Source organism: Muntiacus reevesi, chromosome 10, assembly GCF_963930625.1.
Source record: "Muntiacus reevesi chromosome 10, mMunRee1.1, whole genome shotgun sequence".
Taxonomy (NCBI): domain Eukaryota; kingdom Metazoa; phylum Chordata; class Mammalia; order Artiodactyla; family Cervidae; genus Muntiacus; species Muntiacus reevesi.
This window is the reverse complement of record NC_089258.1, coordinates 40,107,776-40,121,828: the sequence shown is the minus strand read 5'-3', so window position 1 is coordinate 40,121,828 and position 14,053 is coordinate 40,107,776. Positions and strand designations below refer to the sequence as shown.

Here is a 14,053-nt window from a genome sequence, read left to right as displayed (position 1 = left end):
TTAGTTTTCTTCTCTGTCCTTATAGTGTTAATGCAAATATAAAATGTGTTCTCATTCTCTCCGTCACCTACCGGAAGAGCAGAATACTTTATATTGTTGTGTTCCTCTTATGACTGAATACTCTGTTTTGGGATCTCTCCTTTTTTGCTCTAAAGGGAGTGTCCACACCCTGGGAAGAATGTCTTGAGAGCAGCTTCGGGCACCAGGCAAAGCCTGACTTGGTCTGCGAGCTGGCCTGCCCTGGGCTGGGGCCCGCCTCTTCTGTCTTATTAGCTTTGTGACTTCGGGCGCTTCTCCCCTCCTTCCCCATCTTCATTATCTTATAAAACGGGGTCATTGTGAGATTAAATGAGATGTTATAAATAGGGCCTCGCTCCGCACCTCACTCAATAGATGGTGGTTTTCTTCATTATCATCAGTTTTATTTTACTGTTTTATTCTGTATAGCATTTTGGGTTTGACAGTACAAAGCCCTGCAGTGGGTGAGGACCCCTCATGTCATTGCCATTAATAGTGATGAGATAAGTGAGTTCTAGAGAGATGGAGTCGGTGGCCGCACTCGCATCTCTGGTCCCCAGGTCTGCTCTCCAGTCCATCATAGCCATCAGCTGGAGGGACATCTCTTCAGAGGGCTGTGTGTGTGGCAGTGTGCGAGGCAGAGACTGGTTCCCGCCCCCCGCCCCTCTCCCGACCACCCCTCTCCCCAGTCCTGCATCCTCCCCTCCTCCCCTTCTCACTCCCAGGGAAGTTGATTAATCTGAGTTATTAGTCACATCGAACACAGGAAAGAAATACACGCCTGGGCCCACCACAACCACGCGTGGTAATGCCTGAATTAGATTCGGTCTGTTTTACATTTTCCCAGGCAAACCCAATTATAGAATTATTTGGGGGGCTCGAATGGCCACCAGCTACAGTGGAGCGGGCAGTTGCTCTGGAGAGGACTTCGCTCCAATGGAAAGGTTTACAGAAAGACATTCATAAAGCGTTTACGCTGGCGGAAAGAGACGCCCTTCTCCCCACGTTGTCACAGCCCCTGAAAAGACAAAGAAATGACAGTGGTCCGGCCTCCCCTGCTGTGAGACGTTCGTCCTGGGAGCAGGTTTGAGACAGCACAGCTCCCTGTCATGTTGAGGTGGAATATTGCTAAAACCTGTCATCTTAGGTGTTCGGTCTTCCAGCTTGTCGCCAGTTACACAAGCTTCCAGTGGTGATGTTCAGAGGAAAGATGGGCCTCTTAGTGTCAGAAGTGGACCCCGCTAGCTCAGGCTTTGTCAGAAACTGTTCCTTGGCTCCATCATCTCTTTGAAAAGTGACCGCCTTAGCAGTGGTCATGGAAGACTTCTGGAGAAGCTTACCTGCTCATCCAGATTGTTCTTTGGTCCTCTTTTGGCTCCAGCCTGTCATCAGTCGTGTGTTACTATCGTAATAGCAAGTAATGTTAGCATCGATCATTTTTACTGAGTCCGTAGAGGGATAGGGAAGCTCTGTGACTTGCCTGAGATCGTGCAGCTGTTAAGAAGCCAGAGCCAAGGTTCAAACCCAAGTGTTTCTAAAAGGACACCAGGGCTTCTAGGGGAGCGTGGAGGAAGATGGTAGGGAGAGATGGATGTCAGTTAAGAGAGACGACACTAATCGGTGAATCATTCACATGAGGAGAAGGTAGCACTTGTGGAGAGAGAAGGACGGACTCTGGCGTCTGGGGGCACCGTGCCGTGCCTTTTATTCCTTCCAGGGGGCTGGGTGCTTGTCGTTGCTGTTTATTCGCTAAGCTGTGTCAGACTCTTGTGTGGCCCCCTGGACTGTAGCCCTCCAGGCTCCTCTGTCCATGGGGTTTCCCAGGCAGGAATACTGGAGTGGCTTACCACGCAGGTAATCAATTGTGTATCAGGATGTTTTCAGCTGCAAATAACAGAATATGAGGAAAAAACTGGTATAAACATTGGGGACTTTTGCTTTCTTACATGGCAGGCAATCCAGGGGCAGGCAGTTGTAAGCGCGTCCTACGGCTGGTTGATTGGGAGCAGGGCGTGGGGTTCGTACCTGTGGGGGCTGCCGCCTCCCCTCCTGTCAGGACGGAGTCCAGAGGAGGGAACGGAGCAGGAGGGGCGGGAAATCTTTCCCCGAAGTTCCCGGCAGGCCTCCTGTCAAGTTTCATCGACCGGAGGAGGCACACGCCCGCGCTCTAGCCGCCCCGGAGGCTGGGAGAGCAGCTGTCTGGTCCTCGGGCTCTGCGCTGTGGTCGACTCCATCAGTAAGGACGGCGCGGGGCGGCGTCTGTCTGCCGCGTGCAGAAGGCACGTTGCACGCAGCGGGCTCTGCAGTGGGGTGGCCACGGACGGGGACGTTACACACGGTGCAGACGGGAAGGTTCAGCGCGCGGGGGGCGCTGTCCGGCCAGAGGAAGGGCCAGGATTCCAGGAGGCAGACTGGAGCCCGGGCAGGTGTTTGGGGGTGAGGGAGCCGGTCAGAGCATGCAGGTGACCGCAGACGCAGTCTGTGAGGCTTTAGAGCCTGGTTTTCAGTCTGCGCGATGGGGCAGTGGGCTTGAGCTATGAACTGAAGGACGAGTGTGATTTCGACAGTCCAGCAAGGTGGCAGGCTTTCTCGACAAAGGGAATAAATGCCTCGTCCCGTGAAGCTGGGGGGGGGGGTGTGTGTGTGTGTGATCACGTGGTGTGCTCGGAGCACGGGGTGGCTCAGCTGGGCTGAGGGTCTAGTGTGAGCGGGAGTGGGGTGGGCTGTGAGATTCGAGCTAATAATAGAGATTTGACGTTTGGACCTTGCGTTTGCTTGTGTGATTGTCTTTTGCAGTGGTGCCATCAAACAGTTTTGAGCAGAAAAAAATAAAAAAGAAACCACAAACAGACTGTGTTTAGGACGATCATCTTGTTGGCTGAGGCAAATAGGGCAAAAATATGGCTGAACCACAGGGGCAGAAAAGAGTGGACCGGTGTGTGTGGCATTTTGGAGGAAGAGTCAGCCATCACTTTGGCTGACTGCGGAGTGGAAGAAGACGCTTTTGGGCCGGCTCCCAGGGTTTCAGCTCGGGCTGGGGTAGTTGTGAGATGGTCTACACAGGCAGGAAACGGGAGGGAGGGCAGGGAAAGGTGAGGCCCTCAGTGGAGAGGTCCCCGGGGGGCTTGGCCCTCAGAAGAGAGATGGCTCCTGCCCACCCGTGCCTGCCCGGCTCCTCCTCTCTGCTCCCCGAGGGCAGGTAGGATGCCTGGAGTCCCCTCGTCTCCTCTTTCAAGCTCACCCTCCTTTCCCCGTGGGCTCTGGTAATAGCTTACGTAGTTCACAGGAGTAATTTTCATGATAGGTTGTGTTTTCTCATTATTTAAAACTGTGTTCTAGAAAGTTCCATGCACTCGGGCCTGAAGACCATCCATAAATTGTGACTTCTGTGTGTTTTTATAGGTTCTTCAAATGTTTTGGCTTATGGTCCAGAGATCCATAATTCTCTGACATCAGAAGTACATTTCCTGAGGAAGCAGAACCAGGCCCTCAATACGATGCTCTCCAAAGGATCCAGAGGTAAAAATTAGAGGCGCTGCCTGCAGCCTGGGGTCCCACAGCCCAGCCGTGGGAAGAATGCAGACACTGGAGTTGGAGCAACCTGTGTCCAAATCCTATGGCTCTGTGACTTCGGGCCGCTCGCTCGGCCTCTCTGAACCTCAGTATCGTTAGCTGTAAAATGGGAGTTCTTCATCGGGCTGTTGACAGCTAACCGCAGGAAAAGCCTGCAGCGTGTTGCCTCCGGGGCCGAGTAAACGTTTCTACACGTCACCCTCCGCTCTGTGCAGCCGCCTCTCACTCGTCTTAGTTCCCAGCGGAAGAGAGAAGGGCTGGAAACTTCAGAGACTTTCTACGATCAGCAGAGCTTCTCCAGGATTTCTTTTGTGGTGGTTTAGTCACTAGGTCGTGTCCAACTCTTGTGATCCTGTGGACAGTTAGCCCGCCAGGCTCCTGTCCCTGGGATTTCCCAGGCAAGAATGCTGGAGTTGGTTGCCATTTCCTTCTCCGGGGATCTTCCGCACCCAGGGATCAAACCCAGGTCTCCTGCATTGCAGGTGGATTTTTTACTGAGCCACCAGGGAAAAGGACAGTGTTTTTTTTAAAGGACAGTGTTTCTCTTCTTTTAATTCCTTCTGTGTGGAGCTTAGCCCTCAAAAAGGTTTTATTTATATTTTCTGTCAATACATAAAATGCTCCCAGAATGACATTATTATTAGTCCTGCCTTACAGGCAAGAAACTGAGGCCTGGGGAAATGACTGGCTTGCGGTCACAGAGCTAGAGGTGGCGGAACCGGAGCTCAGGCCAGCTTATCCCATTTTCACTAGAGATACTGACGATTTTGGCTTAAGAGATGAAACTGGGGCTTCTGCAGACCATTCATTCATTCGGCAAACACTTCCTGGCACCTCTTCTGTATTGCAGCCTGTGTAGATTCTGATACAGAATTGAGCAGGGCCTGATCCCTTCCCTCAGGACTCCTCATGGTCTGACGGGAGAGAGAGCCAGGTGACCGTGGCAGACCAAGGTGAGGATCAGCCATGATAGCCTCCAGGAGCACGGGACCCTGGAGAAGGCATCCTGACCCAGGAGGAGCTGGCCTTCAAGAGCTGAGTCTGGGATGTTAGTAGGGATTAGCAGAGGTGCCTGAGGTTTAGAGGGCTTCCCAGGTGGCTCAGTGGTAAAGAATCCGTTTGCCAGTGCAGGAGATGCTGGTTCAATCCCTGGGTCGGGAAGCTTCCCTGGAGAAGGAAATGGCAACCCACTCCAGTAATTCTTGCCTGGGAAATCACAGGGACAGAGGAGCCTTGCAGGCTGCAGTCCATGGGGTTGCAAAGAGTCAGACAAGACCTAACAACTTAAACAACAGCTAAGGTTTTGAAGAGCCAGGGGATTTTAAACAGAAAGAAAAGGGTGGACAGAGGCCCAGGGGTTAGAGATGGGGGTGGAGTCTGGACTGGTCCGGAGTTGTCGGAAGCTCAGTGTGGTTGCAGCCTGCGGGGAGGGGAGAAAGCATGCTCAGAGATGATCGAGTCATGGTTAAGAGTGGAGTCAGAAAAGCTGGATCTGAATCCTGGCTCTGCCAGTTACTGGCTGTGTGACCTCGGCAAAGCCTTAGTCTCTCTGATCCTTAACATCCTGTCTGGAAAATAGAGAGTAAGCCAAGTGCCTCCATGGAGGTTTCCTCTGAAGTAAGCAGGATGACACACGGGGAGATCTTAAGGTAACACAGTGAGCTCTGCAGCGACGTCAGCCGTTAGCAGCGCCGGCACAGCTAGCAGCCACCGGAGCGCTGGCAGCCTGCAGTGTGCTTTGAGGCCCTCAGCGAAGTTTTTACATGTAGCAGCTCAGTCACTGCTCCTGGCCACGCACATGAGGAAACGGAGGCACAGAGAAGTGAAGAGATGCTGGAGGTGGTGGGGGTCAGTAAGCAGAAGAGCCACACTTGAGCATGCCCCTCTGTCTCCAGGCCTCGTGCTGGGCCGTGTATCCCCGAGCCCCAGCGCTGCTCGCCCCCCGGGAGTGCTGGCCTCCTGGCCGGCCTCTCAGACTTGCCCAGCACCCGTCGCCAGGGTTCTGAGCCCCGTTTCTTGCCTCTGTCTCTGATGTCTCCCCAGGTTTTGCTCTGTGAAGCCACAGTAATTAGGTTGGCACAGCCCATTATTTAATAGAAAATTAAACGGGCCCATCTCATCCCAGTGACGTTGAATCTGCAGCCTTGATGTTGACAGATTTATCTGCCCAAAACGCATGAGATAATTGGAATGCCACAATCACAAATGCCAGATGAAATCTCCTTCCCTCCTTTGTATTCTTGGCGCGCTCCGGCTGAAGTGCTGTATTTGCGTAATGAGGTTGGAAAAACAAATGGTGTCTCCTCTCAGCCGCGCTTTCCTCTGCGTGCAGATAAACAGAAGGAGAACGAGAAGCTGCGTGAGGCCCTCTCCAGGAAGGCCACGAGCCTGGAGCACCTGCAGCGGGAGCTGGCCTCTGTGAGGGCGGAGAAGGAGAGGCTGCAGAGAGAGGTGGACGAGAAGGAGAGTCAGAACCGGCGGCTGCTTCAGGAGGTCTGCCGTGGCCGCAGGGCGCTGAGCAGGTAGGGGTCAGGGTCCTCTGCCCGGGGCGGACACAGTGAGCACGCAGCACGTGACATGTCCGGTGGGAATGGAGTAAGAGGAGGAAAGTCCTCTGAGTCGGGGGACGGGGCCTGGGGGCCGGATGGCTCCGTTTCATCCCGGGAGCATCACGGCCGGCCTCCCTGAAAGATGCTGTTTGAGCAGCCGCCTAGAGGCAATGAGTGCGTCCGCCCCGCGGAGCCTCTGGTCCTTCTCTTTGGAAAGGATGAGGGCCCGGGCGGGGTGTCCTTGGCCCGTGCAGGGCAGAGCAGGGGGCCCTGCTGGATGAGGGGCTGGGATGGAGGAGGGCCCTGGGGCCGGGGAGGACCTGGGCTTTCCTGCTGAGTGACCGGGAAGCCACGGGCGGTTCTGCATGCAGGGTTGACGTGCGTCTGGCTCGGGCTCTGAGCCGGTCATGCTGACTGACCCTCTGCAGGCCCCCTCGGTCCCCGTGGCCTCCGTTTCGGCCCGTGTGTCTCAGCAGCCCCGTCAGCTCTCCTGATTCCCCCCGACCTTTAGTTCCTGAGGTCGCCCTGCTTCCCCAGCGCGGTGCAGTGACCTGTAAGCTCGCGGTCTGTGTCATCACAGCCCTGCTTCTCCCCTGAGCTGCGCACCCCTGGGTGAGACATAACCATTTTGCGTTTCACTTCCTCATGTTCCTGAGTTGCACATCCGTAGCACGTCCCTCTTGGGGTGTCTGTGAGGACGACCCAAGATCTCAGATGTCAAGGGCTGGGCCCGGAGGGGCCCTCAGGATGCTCCTCAGCACGCCAACAGTCTTGGCCACGCTCCCTGGGTCACAGTGGGACTGCCTGCCCCCCGCGTGAGACTAGCCTCTCCTCCCCGTGCCGGCGGGGCTTTTCCAGGCTGCAGGAGGAGACGACGCTGAGGCAGCAGCTGCTCTTGCAGAGCGACAGGCTCCTGCGGGCCCTGCGGGTGGAGCTGAAGGTGTGTGAGACGCTGGACCGAGAGCAGCGGAGCCCGCGAGGTACTGGGCCCCCTGGCCGGGAGCGCTCTCCTCTCCGCCCGCAGCAGGCTTCCCGCTGTCCTGAAACCCCAGGCCTGCCTCCCTGCTGCAGCAGGTCGACTCTGAGGCAGGCGCTCTGGCCCACCCTCCTTCTGAAGCAGCAGCAGGAAACCGGGAAGGACTGAGGCTCAGGGGCCCAGCCGGCTGAGGTCTGGCTTCTCACAGCCTCGCGTCCCCGGGGTGCGCCTTCTGCAGTCAGCTTGCTGCTTTGGGCCTGTTCCTTCTGCTGAAACACACGTCTGCTAATCTCGGTTCTATTAAGTCATGAAAATTAGATGTGATCATTTATTAAGTATCCTAGCACAGTACCTGGCACATAGTAGATGCTCCAGAAATAACAATTTTCCTGCTAGTGTATTTTTTGGTTTTTTTTGGTCCATTCATTCAACAGATAATCATGGAGCACCTACTGTGTGCTGAGTGTTGCTCTGGAGATGCTTGCTGGTCCGCGCTCTGTCCTAGAGAGGTGCTGGGTCAGAGTGACTTGACTGTAAACTCTAATGTTTTAGAATCAATATTGAGGTGGGTGGGGGTTTCTGTTGTTATTGTTTTTTTCTTTTCAACTAATTTTCCAGATGGTTTCTCCCTGTTGAAAGTTTTATCTAGAAAAGCGTCACCTCTCAGCTTTCATTTTCTCCTCAAGTTGCTCTTCTTATTCCTGCTGTTGTGCCTTTTTAATATACCGTGGCTCTGAAAATCAGCCCCTTTCATTCTATAATTCCAGCCCAAATAGATTTTATTACTACTAGACATAATTCCGGGGTTTGGTGTGCAATTTGCTGGGCCTTAATGGCCAGAAGCGAAGATTAATTTCCAGCTCTTACTTAGCCTGTGGAATAGCAGCAATTAAGGCTGCCGATATTTTTGTTTTTAAAGTCGAGTTGTTATTTTCAACCGTTCCTAGTCCTTGGGCAGGGGAGGAGGGTGGTGGGGGAGGAGGGTGGGGGTGGCGGCGGGTGGCCAGCACCGTCAGCTCACGGCTGACCCTTTGGCAGTGGACGGTGTCGAGGTTTCCCTTTGCTCCTATTCACAGAAGCCGGTGTGGAGGCGTCGAGAGAAGGCTGGACGGGCCAGGACCTCCTGGGCCACCTGCACAGCCTCCTGGCCGAGGTCCAGGCCCTGCAGGCGTTGCTGGAGAAAGGCATCAGGACCAGCATGGCGCTGCAGAGCTGGCTGGAGGAGCGGCTGGTGCAGGACGGGGAGGAGGCCCGGGAGGCCGCTCTCACTTCCGCCCTGCAGACCCTGTCCGCCCCTGAGCGGCCCCTGCCACTGGACGAGCCTGGTACTGCCCTGCCTCTCCCCACTGTCTGAGACAGCCCTGTGCGTCTGTGCAGGACACGCAAGCTTCTGAATCCCACCCTCGCCCCACAGAGGTGTCTGCCCACCGACAGCAGACTCGCCAGACCCCCGGAACCTGGGGCCTGACCATGAATTAGCTGTCACCTTTGGCAAAATGCCATCATCTCTGCCTGGGGCCTGTGGATTCTCAGGGCAGCTAAGCCATGGCTTCCAGCCACCCTTGTTGCCTCCAGTCTTGCTCCCTCCCCTCAGTCCTGTCCACATCACCTGCTGCTGGAAATCCAGTTTAGTCCCTTTTACCACCCTTAAAAGAGGTTCTGCACCTCTTCCTCCAGCTGTCGGTGTCTCAGGGTCTGAAGAGCTTCCTGGCAGTTTTGAACGCTAGTTCTGTTTGGCGTTTGCGTGCAGGTTTTTTGTCTGGCCTTGCAGAGGCTGTAGAGAGGGCAGAGAGAGGATAAACTGGGCTCCCGGACCCGCTCTGTCCCCCTCCCACATAGGTCCAGAAAACACCGGCAAACGCTCAGGCTCAAAGCAGTCAGCCAGGCCAGCCTCTCTGCTCTTCTTATGAAGAAACTAAAACTCAGAGAGGGCAAGAGGCTTTTCCAGAGTTACTGCCCCAAGTCGGTGGCAGAGCTGGAGCTAGAAATCATTCCCAGCTCCAAGTCCAGTCTGTTCCTGAAGCAACGCCTGGGAGGGCTTCAGGGGTCTGGGGGTCACCATCCTTACACCCCAGGGAGGGTGTGTGTGTTGGGGGCGGGGGAGTAAGGAGTTTATACTTAACACTTTACTTGTCCTTCACTTAGGTTGGGACTTTAACTTGTCGCCTTTAATTTAGAAAGTTACAATCTCTCAAAGAGCACCCAGTCACTGAGCCTTGGAACTTGTAGTGATTGACTCATGGGTTTCTCCTTGGGAAGGATTTTAAAATTTGAACCAGAAAGGTGCTGTGACAGTGTGGAAAAGTGAAAAGGAAGAGGCCCTTCCTGGTTACAGAATATTGATTTTTTGTACGTGGTGCTTTGTGTGGCTTCGTTGGGTAATCAGGTACAGGCGTGAATTCTTAGGGTTCAGATTGGTTTTTGTGCCTTTCTTTGTTTTTGCCCAATATTACATCGTCACTGGTACCCCTTCCCTCACAGGGGCTTCCTAATTAGTTGTTTTCAGATGATTGCCGGTCACCAAGCCATTGCAGTGGTGATGATTAGAGCGGTCCCTGATTCGGCGCTTTAGTGAACATCAGCATTAACATGATTGTTCTGTTGAGCAGTGTTCTTAGGATAAGACCCTGCAAGGGGAGCCAGAAAGGGCTGGGAGGGGCCCCTACTGCCGCCTTCTGCTTGGGGATACCTCAGCAGTGGGCCTGGCCAGAGAGACCCTTAAGTAGAGGTCTGCTCCCGGCCCTTCTAGGACTTTGCTCAGCGTGTGCTCAAAATTCACAGCGCTGTCTCCGTGGGGACATTCTCCTGCCTCCTCTGTTGGAGATGAGAATTATGCTGTAGGCAGCAGCATTTCCTCCTTTGCAAAAGACTTTCCAGGATGGTAGTGAAGAGCAGCTGTCTGAAAGTTCTGCTCTGAAGACTGCTGTTTTTGTAGACAGTGATCCCTCTTGGGCCAGCTCCCCAGAGCAGACCCCCGGGGCTCCTTGGCCCCCCAGTAGCAAAACGCACTCTCAGGAGATGCCTGGGTGGGAATGAGCTGAGCCGGACCCCGTGAGGCGTGGACACAGTGCTCGCTCTGTCCCCGCCGCTCCAGGTCATGCTGGGCAGATCCGTTCCCGTCTCAGTCTCTTGGCCGCCTCTCCCAGGAAATCTGAACTGGAGCGCCACACTGTCCCTGAGCTCCTGGGAGCTCAGAGGGGCCCCATAGAATGCGACTCGGCGTCTTGTCCTGCATCTGACTGGTTCTCCCTGCTTCCCTGTTCCCGTGCATCACCTCCCAGGTCCTCCTTTGGGGAACCCTTCCCTCCTGTGTGGGTAACCGCGGCCGCCTCCAGGCTCGGGCCGCCAGCCATTCCTCCTGAAGCCCCCCGCTTCACGCTCCCTGTGGTGTCTCAACCGGCCCCCCTCTGCCGGCATTTCTGCCTCCTCGGGTCTCCCCCCCAACCTGGGCTCCCACAGCCCCCGTGCCTCCGTCTCTGAGCCCCGACGCCTCGGGGGGAGTGGTCTGCTTACTTGTCTGGACAAAGAGGGGCCTTCCAGGGAGGCCTGCTCACTCTGTCCTGCAAGGCCTGGCGGGAGAGAGGCCCAGTGAGGATTTGAAAGAACACTTGTGTGTGTGTCCAGAACTTGACTGTATTTTCATGCAGTTCTCTCTCTCACGTCCTGATGAGAATGAAAGTAAAACTTTTGATGGTTTATTTCCCTTATTTTGCCTTGTGCAGATGGTGACAAGTGTCCCGTGGCAACTGACAATTCCTGTGACCTGTTTGGTCCCACCCCAGCAATGCCCCCAAGATCAGGTACAGAGCTAAAGTCTGGGTAACCATGGCACCATTGGGTTTCTCGGTGGGACTTGCTCAGTTGAGGGCAAGGGGGTCCCTGGTTCCAACTCAGAACTGAGTATTTGGTAGGATTTAGGGTTTCATGTTCTCAGCATCTCTAGCTGGCGATCTCATCCTCCAAGCTGGTTCCTGTGTTCCTAGGTGTTACCAACCTTAGGGACATCGATGGCTGGGGATCCCTGTTGCCCTGGATTAGAGTGACTACCTTAGCATGACTTTCGAGGGCCTGCAGCGTCCAACCCAGGCCGGCCTGCCCAGCCACACCCCTTTGCCCACCTGGAGCCACACAGATGGGTCCCCGTCCTGCAGATGGGCCTGCGCTTTCCTCTCACGGGGACTGTGCAGCGTGGCTCCTGCTTTTGCCAGACCAACCTTGCCCGCTTCTCTGCTAGTGAAAATCCTGCTGCTTCAAGACTCCTCCTGAATGCAAATGGCTCTGGGAAATGTCTTTCCTGATGGCCCCTGTCAGAATTGCCCACCTGTGCTTCTGTTGATGCAGAGGTGGAAAGCGGCAGGCTTTTTCCTCCGTGTAGCATCTTTCTCACTACCCTTTCACCCCAGCGCAGTTGTTGCTTCTTCCAGGAAGAAGACCAGAGTCTCTGGTCTCCCTTCCTACACAGGCCTGATTGTCCTGTCCCCTGAGCTCCAGGTCTCTGATGTCGGGCTCTTACCCCTTCTGCGTGGCGTCTGTGGTCCGATCAGGCCTCAGACCACTGAAGCGCAGGCCTGGCCTGGGTTTCTCTGTGTAGACCGGGCTCTTCTGCATTGCAGGACTCTGATGAGTGCTGGCTGGGTTGAAATGAGGTGACTGAGCCCGGGGCTTACTCAGTAGGTGGCGCACAGACTGGCATCCTGGGTCCCAGCCTCTCTCCCCTCTGGGCGGTGTCAGGTGGCATTTGGACATGCGGGCTCTCGCCTCCCGGCTGGCTTCGCATCCTTACACACACACACAGCTCACCGAAGGCAGGTGCCGCTCCAGGGAGATCTCACATCACCCCTCTTGTTCTGCAGCTTCAGAGATGCCTCCGCTCTCCGGAGATGATGTGGACACCCTCTCCTGCGACAGCGGCACCTCCATCATCAGCACCTCCTGCGTGTCCTCCCTGGTCCCCAGCCACCTCCCGTGGGCCAGCAACAGCGGCCGCCATGTGCTGGGCCCGGCCGAGGACTACGATGCCCTGTGTGAGCAGATTGCCCGGGGCCAGACGCTCCTCGCCGAGATGGACCTTCAGATCCGAGAGGCTCCTGGCCCCATGAGTCAGGAGCTGGTAACCAAGGTAGCCTTAGCGATGGCGCTGGAGGGAGAGGGATGCACGGGGAGCAGGAGGCGGAGGCAGGAGGCAAGGGGGCCATGGGGCCCCTTCCCCTGGGAAGAGGGGCCAGGAAAGGCAGCCCCCCAGACTTGCAGGGCGGGTCCGGTCTGCAGGTTGTTTGCTGTTCGGGGGGACGCCTACTGAGGCGTGTCTCTGTGCTACTGCGGTCGCCCTGCCGCACGGCAGCCTCCTTCAGTCCTGTCGCGTGTCCATCCGTTCTTCCCCCCGGTCACCGGTCCGTCCCCCTCCCGGCCTCTGCGCTCAGCGTGGCCGAGGTCCTGATCCTCACGTGGCGTGCAAGGATCGCACAGTCCCTTGGGGCGCGCTTGCCAACACAAGCTGCCCTGCGCCCCCTCTGAGGGTGGCGGCTGCCAGCCCAGCACATGGCCGGTTAGTGCCATGTCTTCTTTCACCCCAGAGCAGCCTTCACGGTGGGTGGCAGCGTGCCCACGGTGCAGATGCCAGATGCCGAGCGGGAGGAACTCGCCGCCGCCAGGACTGGAACCCCGCTGTGTCCTGCGGGGCGCTCCGGTGCCCTACGCCCGCAGCCGTGTGACGCCTGCCGCTCCCAGTCTCCCTGCTCCCCGGGCTGTGCAGACTCTCATGAGGGGCCTGCTCCCGTCTGTGCACCCGCCATCTCTCCCTGCTCCCCGAGCTGTGCAGACTCTCTCTTGCGGGGCCTGCTCGCGCCTCTCTCCGTCTCCCTCCGCTCCCCCGGCTGTGCAGACTCTCTCTGCCCCTGCCCGCGTGCCCGCCGTCTCTCCCCGCTCTCCGGGCTCTGCAGACTCTCTCTTGCGGGGCCTGCTCCCGCCCGCGCTCCCGCCGTCTCTCCCCTCTCCCCGGGCTCTGCAGACTCTCTCTTGCGGGGCCTGCTCGCCCCCGCGTGCCCGCCATCTCTCCGTCTCTCCCCGCTCCCCGGGGCTGGCCCAGCCGGCAATGTTTCTTTTCCTCCAGCCCTGGCCCCCGTGCCCTCTGGCTGGGAAGACCACCTACCCCTTCTTGCTGTGGCATCCTGCCAGAATCCTCATTTTAAAGTCAAGGACCCATGTGTGCTTGGCATAAAGTTTCTCATTCACTTCTTCCAAGACTTGGGGTCAACTTTCCTTCCTCCCCCAGACTGGACTCAACCTTCGTGCTTCTGAGGGGCACGTTTTCTGACCCTCCTTCTTTTTGAGTTCTCATTGAGGACACTTGAGCCCCATACTTCGTAACAGCTGTTTCGCCTTTTTGTTTTGTTTTACAATATTGTAAAAGCCAGTTTTGCCTTTTCTATTCCATTAATAATAAGCGTCAGAAGAGTAAAAGGTAGGGATCGTGTGTATTTTGTTCACTGTTGTATCCACTGTGTCGCCCAGGGCCTGGCGTGGAATAGGTGCATGATAAATACTCATTGAATAGATTTGTAAATATAAGTAAGAGTATTGTTCTTTTCTGATTATGATCTTTATTTTACAGAAACTAGAAATTATAGAGAAACATAAAAACATCTATAAAAATACCACACAGTGCTCAATGCTTAAAATTTCCGTATGTATACTTGTAGCTCATTCGTAAAGTTTAATAAAACTGACTCATTACATATGAGTTTTGTATTTGACTTTCAGTTAACATTATATTAACATTTTTCAATCTCATTCAGTATTTTTCTAAAGACTTGACTTTTAATGGCTGAGAAGTAGGCTAGCGTGGATATAGCCCCGTTTATTTACACTTTCACCTGTTTGCTGGACATTTAAGCTGTCACGAGCATCCTAACTGGATCTCTGGTGATATCTTGGAACC

At 55.4% G+C, this 14,053-nt stretch overlaps 1 protein-coding gene across 7 annotated transcripts in view; it reads left to right on the top strand.

Annotated features, from left to right (window-relative positions):
* The window catches only part of CDK5RAP2 (CDK5 regulatory subunit associated protein 2), a 175,220-nt gene that overhangs the window by 147,358 nt on the left and 13,809 nt on the right, over nt 1–14,053 (top strand). For all 7 annotated transcript variants that reach the window (XM_065946987.1, XM_065946992.1, XM_065946988.1 and 4 more), the window contains 6 exons: nt 3,421–3,537; nt 5,924–6,113; nt 6,999–7,120; nt 8,193–8,441; nt 10,839–10,916; nt 11,970–12,235. In XM_065946987.1, coding sequence (XP_065803059.1) covers nt 3,421–3,537; nt 5,924–6,113; nt 6,999–7,120; nt 8,193–8,441; nt 10,839–10,916; nt 11,970–12,235 — 1,022 coding nt within the window. The remainder of the gene's footprint in view (nt 1–3,420; nt 3,538–5,923; nt 6,114–6,998; nt 7,121–8,192; nt 8,442–10,838; nt 10,917–11,969; nt 12,236–14,053) is intronic.